The sequence below is a fragment of the Gadus morhua genome, chromosome 15 (genome assembly GCF_902167405.1).
Source record: "Gadus morhua chromosome 15, gadMor3.0, whole genome shotgun sequence".
Classification (NCBI taxonomy): Eukaryota; Metazoa; Chordata; class Actinopteri; order Gadiformes; family Gadidae; genus Gadus; species Gadus morhua.
The window spans coordinates 16,805,785-16,822,607 of record NC_044062.1 but is presented as its reverse complement, the minus strand read 5'-3'; the positions used below and the strand labels follow the sequence as shown (position 1 = coordinate 16,822,607).

Genomic DNA, 16,823 nt, shown 5'->3' with positions numbered 1-16,823 from the left:
ATAGCTATTATAACCATTCCAAGCCTACTGCTAACTACATGCATAGATATACATAGATACATAGCTCTTGTGAAAACTATTCAGACTGTAAATCTTCGCCATCAATTCTCTGTGTCCTTCCAGCCAGGGCAACGAGACCGGCTATGTCCACGGGTCACGCCGCGTCTCCTCTGAGGAGAACACTAGCGAGGCTTCACGGTTCCGAACAAAGATGTTTATGTGATAGAAAGGAAATAACCGGTTAAATAACAGGCTCAACAATAACGCGGCTTTGTGTTGTAACAGCCTACAAAGACATGGATTGTAGTTGTTGACCGTGCATTGGCGGGCCTCAAACAATACACCAAAGGCTTCAGCAAGCATCTGTCGGTCGAGGGCTCCCCATTGCTCATCATTCTCGACAAGGGTTCTAATGAGATGAAGCACCTTCAGGTGCTTGACACGAACACGTCTATTGTGACACACTAGATGTTAATCATGCAATACTGAAACATACGATCAAGGCACATGCTGGAACCCGCCAATGTATCTGGGATTTTGGCAGGATTTGAACAACATATGACAATCTACACTGTCGACTGTCTGTCTTGTTCCAGGAAACCCTTATCACTTTGTAACTTTTAGCCATGGAGCTATTTCAGACTTTTTTATTTCATTTCTTGCATGTGAGGCTAGGAACAACAAAAGTATCCAAACACAATTGGAGCATTGAGAGATATATAGGCCTGACTAATGCCTGTAACACAATCCAGATCAAATGCAGACGTTACCTTTTAACTCCATTAAATAGATACGGACTAAGTTATAACCTGGCAATGGAAAAGCGTTTTAAACATAGTCCTATTTTTGCTCCGTCAGCCAGAATGCTTCATGACTACATGGGATTTCCCTTAAGTGAATAAATGTGCCATATTTCTTCCATGGACTGATAAAGCAACGGTGTCTGCACATTTCGCGCCCATTTTTAAGCTAGTATATAAATAGAAAGTGACAGTTACATAAGCCGGAGGAATGTGATCAAACGCTGATGATCAGTTCCAGGAAAGTTCCACCACTGAAGGAAATCACACAGAGGGCTGGGCTAAGCTTATCGATCTGCAGGTCAGACTACACACACATGTCGCCCGTAACTTTAGGAGTGGAATTTCCCTCCCAGAACCCATGAAAAAAATATATTAATAGAAACATATTTTCCACAGGTATTTCTGGATGCTTGTATTGACGGCAATAGAAAAGCTGGCAAACATTCAACAGGTTAAATTACATTTGTTGTATCATTATTGTTATAAATATTAACATTCGCGAAGGGGCATGAGTAGTCGTTTACAACATGTCTAATCAAATCATCTAGCTCTTCAGAACCTGCTGCTTTTATCTCTCGTCTCAATCTAAAGCAGTCATAGGTCAGTCTGCGGGGTGAGGCCGCGGGGTGAGGCTGCGGGGTGAGCTTGCCGTTAGGAACGCTTATCTCTAGTGCCTTTCCAAGGGTCATCGTGGTGCAATTTATCATAACACAATCTATTGTAGCACAAGCACATGCAGCAAAGCAACAGTTATGACTAACATCAACATCGTTGTTTCCATAACAAATAAAGTATGCTCATGGAAATCCCCTGATTATTTTTTTTATAGTGCTTCATTTTTTTTAAACCTGCACAGTAGCTTTTCTACCGAAGCTTTTGAGACCATTAAACGTGCCCATATACGACTCAATCCAACGGCAGAGTATTTTTCTCTATACCGAGGGCAAATCTGTATTGTTCAAATTTTTCTGAAAACATCAGTAAAGACATTCCCTTGGTACTTACTGTATTGGCTCTCTTTGATTAGGAAGTCTTTGATACGGGGGGCTGAGTCGCTGTCCAAGCGCAGGGATATGACCTTCCTCTGCAGGCTGCTAGACTTCCTCACCACAAATGTCTGTGAGCGGACCATAGAGGAAAAGCACCCATAAGTCGACCTGCCAACCACTTCAATCCACTTCAATGGGTTCATTGTCTCCATGTCTAGCTATGCACCTTGACCTTGGGGCCCTGACCGGGCCGTTAACATTGTCTTACATTGTCTACTTTAACCAAGCCAGTGTCTGTCAGAACACCTTGACGCTGATACTGTGGATGCTATGCTATTTAACATGGTTAAAACACTGCAGTGGATGCATGTAGCTTCTGTGCCATGGTTTGATTAATTAATTAAGTAATCATTAAATTTGCGATGTTTAAGGTTAACTCAGTAAAATTATGACCTTTTAGTCAAATTATCTAAATACATCTGTAAAACAAGCTGTGAACAGCAACAATCACAACATTCAATTCACGCTAGACATGATACAGACTTTTATATTTTTTAACCTGCCGAGAAAATCTTGGTTTTTTTTACTTGTTGTTACTCAAGGAGATGAGTATATAGGAGTATAAAGGAGTGTAGAGGAGTAGATAAATAGACTAGCGTACCCTACCACATGGCAATAGTTATCTTTTGCTTTGGCAGAGCTAACTGCACGTCCAAAAATATACCTCAGTGTAAGTTTAAGAAAGCCAATGACAAAAAGCCTGGTAAAACCAGGAATAATATTAGTGAATTTTAGTCACAACATTTGTTGAGTTTTGACACGACTTTAGTGTGTCGGCTTTGGCTTCTGGTTGCTATTGACTGAGTGTGAACGATAGAGGCGCAAGTCTTACACATCGTCACTCGAACGATGGTCATTGCCATATGACTGCCATCTTACCGCATTTTTAAAAGAAAAAGTACAATGCTCATTAGACCATACTGTTGACTTAATGTGTTTTTCAGGGGGGAAATTAAACGTTTGAGTCTATTATGATAAAAACGACATCGACAGTGCAGGCTTGCATTGTCATACAAGCCTCTATATTACATGTAAATGGATTCAGCCTGTCTAACTTCCTGTGGCTCCCGGCTCACCCCAGGTGACTGGCTCTCCAGGAGAGCCACGGTGTCATGGTGGCTGCATCCCAGCTGCAGCCACACGGCGTGGGTCTGGGACACTCGGTCCAGCAGGCTCAGGCGCCGGTGCAGGGAGTCGTAGCCAGAGTCCCGGGCCCCTGCGGGCCCCGGCCCCCAGCCGGTTGGCGGCTTCAGAGGCGGAGCTTGCAGAAAGAGCCCGTCAAGCTCACCACTCAGCCTGTAAACCAAGAGAGCAAATAAGTAAGGCAGTAGCTGCGTTTCCATCTAAAAGGTGATGCGAATCTTTAGAACGTTCGCAAAAAAGTAATTCGAATTAGGTGCGTTTCCATCAAGTGGTTGCAGCGGAATAGGGTGATGACGTTACACGTTGATGTCGGCAGGGTTGCTATGGCCGGTCGTTATGCGGAAATCGGAAAGACTGTCAGTCCTGTGTGTTCAAAGTTCGCTACGTCACAGCTGTTTTGAAAAGTGTGTTTCCATCTCCCATTTTGCGAATTTATCCTCTTTCGCATTTCTCAAAAACCACCTCAAGCGAGCGGAAAAACCTTTTTGCGAATTAGAGGATTTTTATGGGAATTTTGGTGTTTCCATCACCGTTTACTGATTCGATACTTCAAAGTTCGCATAAAATCAGGGGGATGGAAACGCACCTAGTGTAACATTAGGGTAATGTACAACGTTGTCCGAGTTCATTTAAATAAGAAGATGTAGTTAAACCTTCTGGATGGACTGTAACTCCTTTCAAAATCGTGATAATGGAGAAATGTTTGCTCACACTGTATAGTTTATTGGTCGATGTACATGTAACATGCAATGTTAATGAAGATTTGACCATCACTGCTTAAAATGTCATGCCATAAGTTAAGCACTCTCTAGTAACTGCGCAGTTGCAATGCATTCTGAAAATGTTTGAATGCCGTGCAAACACCACCCTCTGCTGGTGGACCAGATCATTTCTTGCTTACCCATGAGGACTGCCATTGGCGGGGCCTTTTTCTGACGACTCTGATTCCCTTCCCACCATCTCCTTCTTCAGGGTCCCGATCTCCAGGGCGAATGAGTCAATAAGCTGTGAAAGGTAAAGAGAAAGAGGGTTGACGCCAAACATTCACTGCATAGATGGGCTGCTTGGTTACAGTGTAACTAGTTCAATTCATCAGACCACACTAGGCATTGATACAAAACACATAAAACACACAATGTTTCAACGAAGACGGCAAAAAACGCTTAATACATTGAATCATCTTTAGTTGAGGCTAAATCACCAGGTTGTAAATGTACTTTCAGATGAAGGACGTGAGATTATCCGTTGTCGGCAACAATAAAAAGAGGTCTGTAAACAAAGCATCAAAAGAGAGGAAACCCCCTGCCATACTACAGCCAGCTCTCCTGATTCAAGTACAGCCGGTTTCCTGATCACAAAGGACCAACATGTAGCAACAATGGACAGACAGAAGCAAAGACAGTAGTGATTCATCTGGAATGAAAAGACATTACAAATGTCGCTGGTGTGTCATCTAGGCAGCCCGGGCCACGGTTATTACTCTCAAATGGGGTTTAATGCAATATTCTATAATATGTTTTGTTGATTGTATTATTATTATTATTTATTATTGGGAACACTTAGTGAAGATGAAAATTCAATTTGGGGAGAATTATAAAAAACGAAATGTCAACATTCAAATATAGTTCAAATGCAGTTCTTTTTTAAATGGATACAGGACAATAACCAAAAAGCCCTTCTTCCTTAAGCCCTTTGTTTCTTAGAGCTACTGAGGTCACTTTTTTGTACAATCATCTATCTAGCAGGAAAAACCGCCTTGCAACATTGCAGTTCTGCTTTCAGCAAAGATCTGACAGTCTGCAAGCATACAATAACGATACTCCATAATTTCTCAATGCACTTAAATAACTTAAATTCTCAATAACTACATAATACATCATTTTCCTGACGGTGGTTGGCAGCCATTTCAAGATTTGCTTCCAAGCAGAGGTCTTTACCTCCACCCTACATCTGCTGTCTCACCCGACACCCCTATGTTAAGTGAGGGCTGCCTGCAGCCACGGCCTCGTATTCACCCCTCCGTGAGATCCGTCTGAGATGTGCTGAATCAGCCCCTTTCTCAGCAGTATTCTCCACGGGCTCAGCTCTTTGTCAGCCCGCCAGTTCTAACCACCCAGTGCTATTAGTTACTACCTAAATAAGCCCCCTCCTCCTACCCCCCACCCCGCTCCCCCGAGCCAGGGAAGCACCCCCACCCCTCAAACACACTCACAGACACACAAGTCATTCATGCACACCCCAAATAAACCATTGCTGCAAATGAAACCGGCTACTGTTAACACTTTGCTTGTTTTAACCTTTGTTGACTAAGGATTTGTGACTTGAATACAGAAAAAGAATAGAGACTGGGGTTGTGATTCAAGCAAGCACTTAATTCATCTTCATCTAAACAAATCTTTAGTTGTCGTTAAAGTTAAATAAACCACAATTTACATTGACTTGACCGCTTTGTTTTTAATGCAAAGAACCAAGTTACATTTTCCTGAAATGAGCAACACTGATAGCCTCAAACGCACACGTCACATTTGTTTGTTTCATTTCCCATTTACGAGGAAAGTTGTGCAATACACTGCCATGGGAACACCCGGTAGACCGGGAAAGCTTAGAAGATAGTAACAGGCCAGTGACAACCTGCACTGTTGGAGACATCACGGGTCTGGATCGCTTTAGTAGTTTCATTCCAGTATGATGCCATTTCTTCTGTGTTCTGTGTAAACGTGTATCTGTGTGCGTCACTGACCAACACAAGGCCCATGGGGACCCAGTTGCATAAAGTAGCATCTGTACTTCTGTCTGTTCCTGGAGTTTCGTTCTCATTGTTTCTTAAAGATGCAGTTCTCCTCGACATCCAACGCTAGACTACCCTCCTCCTTGTGGTATGTAATGATGTCACCATATGACCCTTCTTTTGTATCTCTCCCTGCTGACAGTTGAACCCATTTGACATATATTAATGTATATATATATAGCACAGCTGATAAGCTGCAGGATGCTAGGCCTGTTTTCGAGGAAATGTCCCCAGACAAAAATAAGAGGTTCTATCAGAATCAACTGTTCATTCTGTTTATTATTATTCTTGGTTTTCTGCCAACATTCTACTCTTAGAAGTTATAGATAAGTATGATGCAATGGTTAACTTATTTTCAGAGCGGTTTTATGAGCGAATCGTTTCTCGTTTCTTTAAATTGACGATTGGCATTGTCATGAAAAAAGAAAGTACATTAAGTTGACTTCCTTATTGGCCCTCCTGGTTTACAGGCTGAGTTGGATATTTTACTCTAAGAATGGTTTGTCAACAGCAAAAGATTATAAGTCTTGGGATGACATTATAAATGTGGCTGTGGTTTCATTGAGACTTTGTGACCCTGGCACAGGCTTGTGAGAGACAGGTCTATTCTTATCACAGTGTCTGATCACAGGGTGAAGGTTCGCACCCCACCCAACCCATTATAAATAGCTGATTGACATGAATGGGCCTTGGAACCGCTTGGTGTAATAATGCTGAGCAGCACTTCTTAAACTAACAGCGCACAGACCACGACTAAGAACACATCCTCATCCAATAAGAGCTCCAGGTTGCATTTGATCTGGAGAACAATAACCAACATAAACATTTATGTTGTTTGATGAAAAAACCAGAGGGGGGACAAGCCCATGAAAGGCACTTAATGGGCATTTAAAAGGCTGCCATTATAATATCTTTTGTTGGAATTAATTATCTGTTCAAGGCTCCATCTCCACCTCCCACCACCTGGAATAAAGACAAAAAGAAACAAAGAACAACAAGAAACAATTCCAGAACGCTAAACTGACACCCAAGCCTGACTCCAGTTCTTCCCTCCCTACCCTCTATTCACTGATGTGTTCCGCTCTCGTTTGTGTTGGGTCCCTCCTTTCCATTTTTCAACTTACTTCTGGGAAAGATGCCACGTGACCATGTATTTTTGAGTGTAACCTGCACAAGCAAACCGGTGGCAATGTTTTAGGTATGGCTTTGTCATTAGTCGTCCTTTAAGTACACTTTTGAGTATACTTAAGACCATCCTTAAGGTACACTGGGGGTCCGATGGGGGGGGGGGGGTCCTGAGCCTACCTTGAAGAAGCTGGCCCTCTTGCGTTGAGGCTGACTGAGTAAGCTGGTAGACATGATGTGGTTTACTCCAGTCCGATGCTGTCCCTCTTAACGTTGGCTGCCTGGATGCCTGAGAAAAGATAGGACAGGAAATGAAACCGCATTACTGTGTGATCAACAGAAAAAAACTCAAAGTAGGTATGCACTAATGTAGTAAACATCTGTATTTACTTTTGCTTAAATATAGATCCTCAATTATTCAAAATCATGCTTACTATCCATTTAGTTGCCCTGAAAAGCTGTTTGTTGATTGGGTGCATAACAGTGCAAAAGAGTGACATTAAGTATTTGTATATTTGTAAAGTGTGGCTTTAATTTGAAAGCACAAAGGACAGCACATACAGGCCTTTTTTCCAAAACATGAATTCTAAAAGTCAAAAAGTCTGTTTACATGACTTTGTCCCCTTCCGCTACGTTATACTGCTGATCTTTCTCTCAATACAGCAATGTTGCTCTGTTCAGTTCTGGCAACAAGTAGCACGATCCCCATCCTCTAATTGCCATTGGGAATCTAGTGAAAACACTCCTTTACTCACAAGAAGTAAGTACTAATTATATACGAGTGCACATACATGGACACAATCACATACACACACACAAAAGCACACACACAAACACATGCACCCTAAAAAGAAAGTAACTGATTAACTTGTCAGCAACGACTGTTTTGCAGAAAGAGAAGTGAGCATTTATTCAATTGTGAGAGGCTGCATTACATTGCCATGTTTTTTGGTGGAAAAAGAGAGAGAGAGTCAGAGAGCGAGAGGGAGACAGACAGACAGACACAGTCTTGCAGGCTACTGAAGGGATTTCTTGGAATATGGGGAAAAAAGTGAACAAACAGGCACAGAGTGGGAAAAGATACACAAGATACTCTCTCTCTCTCTCTCTCTCTCTCTCTCTCTCTCTCTCTCTCTCTCTCTCTCTCTCTCTCTCTCTCTCTCTCTCTCTCTCTCTCTCTCTCTCTCTCTCGGGGGAGGGGGGTACTCTTTTCCCTTGTGAAACATCCTGAGGCCAATCCATCTTGACAAAAACAACATGCCATGCCGTGGGCAGTTCACAGTTAATTTCTGGAAAGTAAAAAAGGACAGTGTTCAGTCACAGCAGGTCAAACTATAGACTATTTGGCTGATCATTTCGATGTAAACACACACACACACACACACACACACACACACACACACACACACACACACACACACACACACACACACACACACACACACACACACACACACACAATGTCGCTCTCGCTCTCTCTCAATTACAACTGTTGTTGTTATTGTTTTGGTCATGTGTTCATATTGTAACTTAAAACACTGTTTTCAGTTTTTTTGCATGGGTAACAAATTAAATGTAAGCTAATCACAAGTGCTTACACTCGTTAAGGTAAAAATGTCTGACAAACGTTCTTACTGTAATACGCTTTGGATAAAAGGGTCTGCTAAATGCCCTAAATGTAACTGTAAACAACTCAGTGGTTCTGTCTCAGAATCATTGCATCTAACAATTTTGCCATGTTCCTATGTAATTTTTCTCACTTGCGAAAGGAACGGGTTACGTTCAATGAAATCAAAACTAAAACGGATTGAGCCTTCTTCTTATGTCTATGATTGAGCCCTGTTTATAAACAACCCTTCCTGGTTTGTCCGTTGGCTTGTGTCGATACGTCAAGTGTCGATACGTCATCTGTAAGCGCAGGACCCCGAGTCGATCTGGCAGCCGAGTCAATCTGACACCCACACCGGGCCAGCTGCATCGTAAACCCAGAATGCACTTTGGCATTGGGCGTGGCCATCATGTCCCCAACACAGCTGTCGGGGCATGGTCTCAGTCAGGAGGAAACGGTCTGGTTGCCACTGATAACTGAAGTTTTCACAAAAGTATTGGCCGAAACCCTGAATAGTTTCTTCTCACGTCATTTTTAACGAAATTAAAGGCCCACTATGCAACTTTTTTAGCCAAAATTACATTAAGTATGCAGGTTGAGACTTATGCTGATGGTTCTGCATCCATTTCTGGGTCGATTGGTGGGTGTGTCATTTACCCATGTCGCCTCTCCAGTGAAAAAGCGCATATGCAACTTGATCTGTTCGGACCGACACAATCCGGATGTGACGCAGCGGAAGTATCCTCGAAAATGTAGTCAGATTGTAGTTTCGAAAATGCTTTACGGCACAGACACACACCCAAACATGGCACCGGCTAGATATAAACAGCCAGTTGCGAGGCAATTGTTGCATTCATCATGGATCAATCGACTAATGGTACGGCCACACCAACCGCCTTGCGCCTAACCTGACGCTTGATCATTGTGTGTCACAAAAATGGTTCAACGCGCCTGTGGCTGCGCTAGAGTCCGAGGTAGGAAACCCAAACGCCGCCGTGTTTGGGTGCATGATAGAGTTTAGATCGGGTTAGATTAAATAATCTCGGATATAAATAACGATCTCATCTCATCTCATCGTCATCCGTTTATCCGGGGTCGGGTCGCGGGGGGAGCAGCTCAAGCAGGGGGCTCCAGACTTCCCTTTCCCGGGCCACATTGACCAGCTCTGACGGGGGGATCCCGAGGCGTTCCCAGGCCAGTGTTGAGATATAATCTCTCCACCTAGTCCTGGGTCTTCCCCGAGGTCTCCTCCCCAATGGACGTGCCTGAAACACCTCCAAAGGGAGGCGCCCAGTGGGCATCCTTGCCAGATGCCTGAACCACCTCAGCTGACTCCTTTCTAAGTAAAGGAGCAGCGGTTCTAATCCGAGTTCCTCACGGATGACTGAGCTTCTCACCCTATCCCGCGACGCCAGCCACCCTTCTGAGAAAACTCATCTCGGCCGCTTTTACCCGCGATCTCGTCCTTTCGGTCATCACCCAACCCTCATGACCATAGGTGAGGATAGGAACGAAGATCGACCGGTAGATCGAGGGCTTTGCCTTGCGGCTCAGCTCTCTTTTCGTAACAACGGTGCGGTAAAGCGAACGCAATACCGCCCCCGCTGCTCTGATTCTCCGGCCAATCTCACGCTCCATAGTACCCTCACTCGCGAACAAGACCCCGAGGTACTTGAACTCCTTCACTTGGGCTAAGGACTCATAAATAACGATAATCGGGTTAAATAACTTCACATGGTGTGTCTGGTGTGTTTCCAGCATTCGTAGTGTTGATCAGGAGAGAAATAGTCCGCCAAGACGTTGAGGTTGCTTAGCAACCAGAGACTCTGTCCATGCAAGTGAACGGAGCGTTCACTCTTCGTCATAACTATCAAACCGAACATCCTTCACATTCACCGAGCGAACATTATGAAAGTAAAATGCACATTTCTCGCTAAAAATGTTTCCATAAACGCATTTAATGGCGTAACTATGTTACTATTTCCACCCAGAATAAAGAAAGATGTCGGCCGTATGCTTCTGTGCAAGGGTCACTACAGTAACGAATTGCTTTACGGCACAGACCCCCAAACACGGAACCGGCTCGATATAAACAAGTAACTAAGGGATTGTTATATTCATCATAGATCAGCCGACTAAAAAGAGACAGAGAAACCCAATGTCGGAGGAACAGAAGAAGAGAAAAGGGAGACTGACCGACAGAGAGGCCAGACACGAGTAAACGTTGGGCAAGCTTTTCAGGAATAGCGTGAACTGAAAGAAAAAGAAGACTGCAAACCAGACGCCGACTCGGCCGTGTTGCTTTTGAAATTGAAAGTACCCTTGGGTGAACTTTGTCTTCGTGGTATTCTTGATTCTGATAGTCTCTGTACAAATGTGTTTGCTCAACCATTTAGTTGTGAGCCCTGTAAAAAATGTTTTCTCGACCGTTTTGTTGTGAGCCCTGTATGTTTCTAGCTTGCTTGCAACCATATAAACACCTTTGTTTCCATGGGTGTTTTGCTGTTCGTCTGTCCCCCAGATACAGACTGAATCCCCGAATCCAGGTTCTTGTTTATTTCGATTATTATGTTGGCCAAACCTCTTACACTGATTGTTCTGTTCAACCTAAGATAAAACAATTATAACCTAGGGTATAAATTCTCCCCGTGAACTATAAAAAAGGATGGATTTATGTTTATTGCAATGCAAATACACCCTTTTAAAAATGTATAACCTTGCCTACACTTTATGAACATCTACTTCGGACATGGCTCCACGCATTCGCCGGCTTCTTTGAAAACAAATGCACATGGCTCGCGTAGAAGTGCATGGGGAAGGGACGTCAACGAGTTGTTACGACAGTGTTGTGAAATATCTACTACGAAGCTGTAGGGGGCGCTGTGTAGAGAAATGTGCGTGCCAAAACCAAGAAAACAGCGAAGATATTCCCGAAGTTGCATAGTGGGCCTTTAACTAAAATAATTTTCCCCCGAAAGTGAGGCGCAGGGGTCAAAAACCAGCAATGAAACCTTGGAGTTATCTAGCATGCACCACTTTTGAAGCTCTAGGGCTCAGAAAATTTGATCGCTCATTTGGGTCATTGTATCAGAACATACTGCCAAAGGTCTAGCTAGCTTACACAATTATCATAAAGCCAGTTATACATATCGTTTCAATCAATTTGATTCATTTATTCAATGTACAAATGTATAATTGATAGAATGTTGTCTCCTGAACTTAAGAAGTGGTAGAGAAAGGAATTTTGGGTAACATAAGAAAATACCACGTTGAAGCAGAATGCGGGAAACCTGACACGACAGCCAGTGACAAATTGCAAATAACGAAAAATAAACTATTTAGATGTCTTAAAATAATTTCAAAGTGTTTAAGTACGTTTTATTCATTCAACATGTTTACCCCTTAATTCAATAACCACCTAAATACATTAAATGATTCCACCACCCCAGTCCTAGTGTTACCACCCCAGTGGACGTCTTCCGGTCTGATCGCAGGTTTACGTGATTGGCCAGCGCAGCGTGACTTTTGGTTGCCTTTCCCCAAATGTATTCTGTTTTAACTTTTTCTCCACAGGCAGCTGCGTCATTTACACTGTCCCATGCAGCCCCCACCGCTGCAGCTTAAACGCACTACCCCCATTCAAATTAATTGTTGAACTGGCGATTCAGCCGCAACGCAAAATTCAGTGTGAATTGGCCCTTAGGCCCCGGCTGAACAAGACTGCTGCTCTACATGTTCGGACTTGATGTGGTCATTCATTATATCTAGACTGAATAGAAATGTCCTCTTTAAAGAAAAGTTAAGTCCTGAGAATAAAATGGCTATTACAGAGGTTAGAGAGACAAAATTGAAGCAAGGATGTACGGCTTCAATAGAAGAGTACTCATGCAATCAGACATGCGCATTCACAAACCCACAGACACACCCACACACAAGGCTAGTGAGTGGGTGTGTTATGGGGCTCTTAGTCATATCCCGTCGGGTCAGAAGAGTGAGAGAGCTCACGAACAAGTGGACAATCATTCACTCATGTCTGGTAGGAAGAATATAAAATGTGAATGAGTGTTAATGATTATGAGCTTGTACGGGCGTGCATAAAATAGATAAAAAGAGATTAAAACCAAGAGAAACAGAGTGCTTGATGGTGACTGCTGGGTGTCAGTGGTTGTGGGCGAATACCTATGACATGTCTATGACTAAAGAAGTCTTCAAGGGTACATAATACCAGGCCTAGATTGACAACTCATCTTGAAAGAGTCCATGTCATAGCTTTGGGGGAGTTTCACCCTACGTATCTACCATCCTCCTCCTGCAATAATTAGTTAGGAAACTTTTCTGGTATACTAACTATGAAGTTAGTGAGGTATACCAGTCTTTCGAGTAATAACATCACCCTTACCTCAAGTCCAGGACTTAATGGACCAAACGAGGGGTATAACACATGTCATCCTGGCCAATTAATTGATTGTGGCAAAGCTCATGTCACATTAATGTACAGAGAGACACCCTGATATCAGCAGCAATATTAAAATAGGAAAAATATAAAACCAATGTCAATAGAATATGAAAGATACAAATTACATGTTACAGTATGATTTAAAAAGGCTGTGTATACTACTGTATTACTTAAATTGGTCAGGCAATTTACCCACTACTCCCGCTAGATCCGTATGGAAGCATTTTTTCTAGATTACAAAGACAATGTTGGAACCAAAGCCTATCACTCATTTATCTAATGCAATAAAGAAGAGCTAATGCTGCTGTAACTTCCTATCAATGGTTAAAGCCAAGCAATTTAAATAAGGCTTAGTGTCGAACATCATTTGCTAAACAAAGAGCAAGGAATTAGTAGACAAAAGAATACAGAGAGATGGAGTGTTGGAGACCCAGAGAGTGAATAGATAATGTATAGGCGTTGATGTATAGGCTTTAATGTTCCCCCACATTCCCAGGAACCACAACCACAAACTATTTCACAGAAGCAAAAGTAGGTTAAACACACACGGTTTATGATGTCTCGATGAGGACGTGGCTTATGCCAGACTAATAAGCGCTTATCTTTACTAATGAGTGCCTACATCCAAAGCAACAATGACCAATCAAAGAAAGTGTTCAAACATAAGTCTTGTATGAAGTCCAAGTCCGGCCTAAAATTTGGTGCAAGGTCCTAGTGGTCGATAACATTTCAATTACACACCTTTTTTACACACACACTCAGACGCACTCTCACTCTCACACAAACACACACATATTTACTCTCTCTCTCTCTCTCTCTCTCTCTCTCATGCACACACAGAGACACACACTTTCTCTCTCGCACACAGAAATACACACACACACTCTCTCATGCTTGTATGTATTTTAATCTGCGTTGACCTCTTATTTGTATTGTCATGTATTTGTCTTTTATATAGAATTTTGAGTCCGGAATAAACAGACACACACACACGTGTGTGTGTGTGTGTGTGTGTGTGTGTGTGTGTGTGTATGTGTGTGTGTGTGTGTGTGTGTCTATTTGTAAACTCAGTGGCTATAAAACAATCCAGAACCCAGCTAAATGAACCAAGCTGTTCAAATCATTAGAGAAGTGCATCCAACGTGTCCACTCACCAGTTTGACAAACAGACTTGCCCACTGTTTGTTTTGTGTGGCTCAGTTGCGCTTGAGGCAGAAGTGGTAGATGAACACCCATTTGTGTTTTGATTTACAGACAAGACATACCTCACAGGCTTTGGAAGACGCAGAGATCCAGCCTTTCTCCACAAAATGAAACCTAACAACTCTACTATACATGTTAGCAATAGCATGATATAATACAACCGATATGGTTTGTGGTCCAACAAATGTGGTCCAACAAATGGAATGAATGAACTGGTCACTGCAAAATACATTGTTATTACTTTGCAGCGGAGGGCCGCAGTGGGTATTTAGGTCAAATGTCCAGGCCACTATTATAGCTGACATGCACTGCTCCTAAATTGTAACTGCACACCGGGAAGACATGGCATGCTTCATATTTTACCTGCTATGTTCCTTTGTGAAAACGACAATGAGAACAACATGGACCAGATCTAACAAGTTGAGGATCTTCAAGTATAGGTCATATTTGGATGACACATTATCTTGACATGTAAAGAAAGACGTTAAATCAGCTTTAGGTGCTATAGTACAGCTTCTTAGGCACGGGCCTACCAATGCCATTCACTCAAAAACACAAATGTATCCTTCCCTTTTCAATAAGTCCATGGAGAACAGGCTGTCAGGGCTCAAAAGACCCATGACCATCCCCTTTGCTAAACCATAGCATCAATCCTGGAGAACACAGAATACCATGGCTGGACAATGTGACCACAATATCCAATCACATGACGATTGGATTTGTTACGTGCAAATTTGAGTTTTGCACTGAGTTTTTGCTCCTTCGTCGTGTGAGCAAGAACAAAAAGGTTGAAAGTCAAGTAATGGTCAAATAGTCCACAGTCACTTTGTGGAAGTATGTTTCGATTGGTAATTCACGTCCACAGAGATGAAGGCGGATTTAATTGTTGCATGTTGCAGCAATCATTCTAAAAATGTATAATTATAGTCGCAATATGCAACAATGAAACGAACACAATAAAAGACATGTTAGAAATGCATCGGGCTAACTCCTCCTAACCACCTCTTGAATTCCTGGTGTGTTACTCAGGTCCCATGGCTGCGGCAGTGCCAGTCTGCAATAAGCAGGGTCACATATTTCTGCGGAGATTGTAAAAAACAACAACATCGTTTTGCCATGTAGCCCACTCGGAAATATGTCTACTTTGGGTATTATTCCGTTTTTGTTTGGGTCAATATTAGATCGACTTAGGAAAACAACGACTACAACAGCCCTGTTAGACATATTTGAGGGAAAGCGATTCCCATCAAATGGAATTATGATCGTATGGCTTCAAATGTAATATCTTTCCCGTACACTTAAAGGCATCACTGGAACTTGTTCAACTTGTTGAAATAAGGCCAGGAAAACATTCACTGCGGGGTATAATCGGATGCATTTGTGCGTTTGAAAGCTCGTTTATCATCATGTGCCTGAACCCGCACTCTGACGTCGAGTAACAGGTGGTGAAAAAACAAGTCCGTCGAGAATCTATGTTTAACTTGGAAGAAAACTGGAACAAGATGCCATTATTTAGGTTTGGCAGACCCATCGGTTAATGTGTGCAGAAAATGAAAAACACTTCTGCCAGCAGATACATAGGTGAAGGCCTAGAGTATCAACCAAAATATGCGTCGTGGCAAACTGTCAACACAATAGAAATCATTTTTAGATACCTTTGCCGGAGTGTAGAGAGACAATTGCTGTCTTGATAGACGAATCCCTTTCTGTCCCGTCGACCAGTTGGATTTGTATTTAATAAAACCATTATAGCTGCACTACTGGAGGAAGTGTTCATATTGTAGTAGGTCCATTGTAAAATATATGAATTAACATTTAGCCTAGTTTCTTCTTGAAGAATAGTCCTGTCGTTGAAACGATGCGGCCGCTGCTGCTTGCTGTGAAGGCTACCTACTGTCCTAAACTCTGCCTCGGCGGTTCCTCCTCCTCCTCGGCCCCGTGTCTCCCCCGCCTCCTCTCCCCCGCGCCCCCCCCCTTCAACGGCGCATGTGAGCTTTGCAAAAGAAAACAAAGGGAATCGTAGGCCTACTTAAGTTTCACAGCACGTCACGATTACACACTTGTTTTGAATCTTTCGATCCACACAGTGACACGTTATACTGAATTGATCACAGAAAAAAAATTGTTGGAACAGTTTTTATTTGTTTGAAGGTGAATGTTTTCACCTTCATCGAATGAATCGAATTGAATTCAATATTTTTAGAGTACCATTATTATCATATTGTCCTAATGTAGTCATATGGTGATGATATTATTGGAATCTGAATTCGACAGTTGTGTATCTTATTCAATAGCAGATTTTCAACCACCAAAATATCCCTATTGAGATGCAAAATACACCAAGTATCGCTTGCTGAATTCATCAATCAATTATGACTCTAAACGGTTTTCCAAGCAATGCACTGCATGTCCAAATTGAATGGGTTCTCAGTGTAGTCGCTTCTGTTGAAGGAGGAATGATACTGTTGGAACGCAACTTGCAAACAATCCGGCCTATACAATGCTTCTTCATCACAAACAAATTATTTTATTAGCATTTGATGGCATGTGGCACTTTGTGGTAGAGAATACTGCCAACTAATGGCCAAAAGAGCCCCTGTACTTTTTGCTAGTTTTATCTATAATCATAATAATGATGCTTCTGTAT

General features: G+C 42.5%; 1 protein-coding gene across 1 annotated transcript in view; it reads right to left on the bottom strand.

Annotated features, from left to right (window-relative positions):
• The window catches only part of rin2a (Ras and Rab interactor 2a), a 30,754-nt gene extending 14,661 nt beyond the window's left edge, over positions 1–16,093 (bottom strand). Inside the window, 5 exon segments of the mRNA XM_030379911.1 lie at positions 1,809–1,920; positions 2,929–3,148; positions 3,897–4,000; positions 7,089–7,197; positions 15,832–16,093. Coding sequence (XP_030235771.1) covers positions 1,809–1,920; positions 2,929–3,148; positions 3,897–4,000; positions 7,089–7,142 — 490 coding nt within the window. The 5' untranslated portion in view covers positions 7,143–7,197; positions 15,832–16,093.
• Between the last annotated feature and the right edge of the window lie 730 nt (positions 16,094–16,823).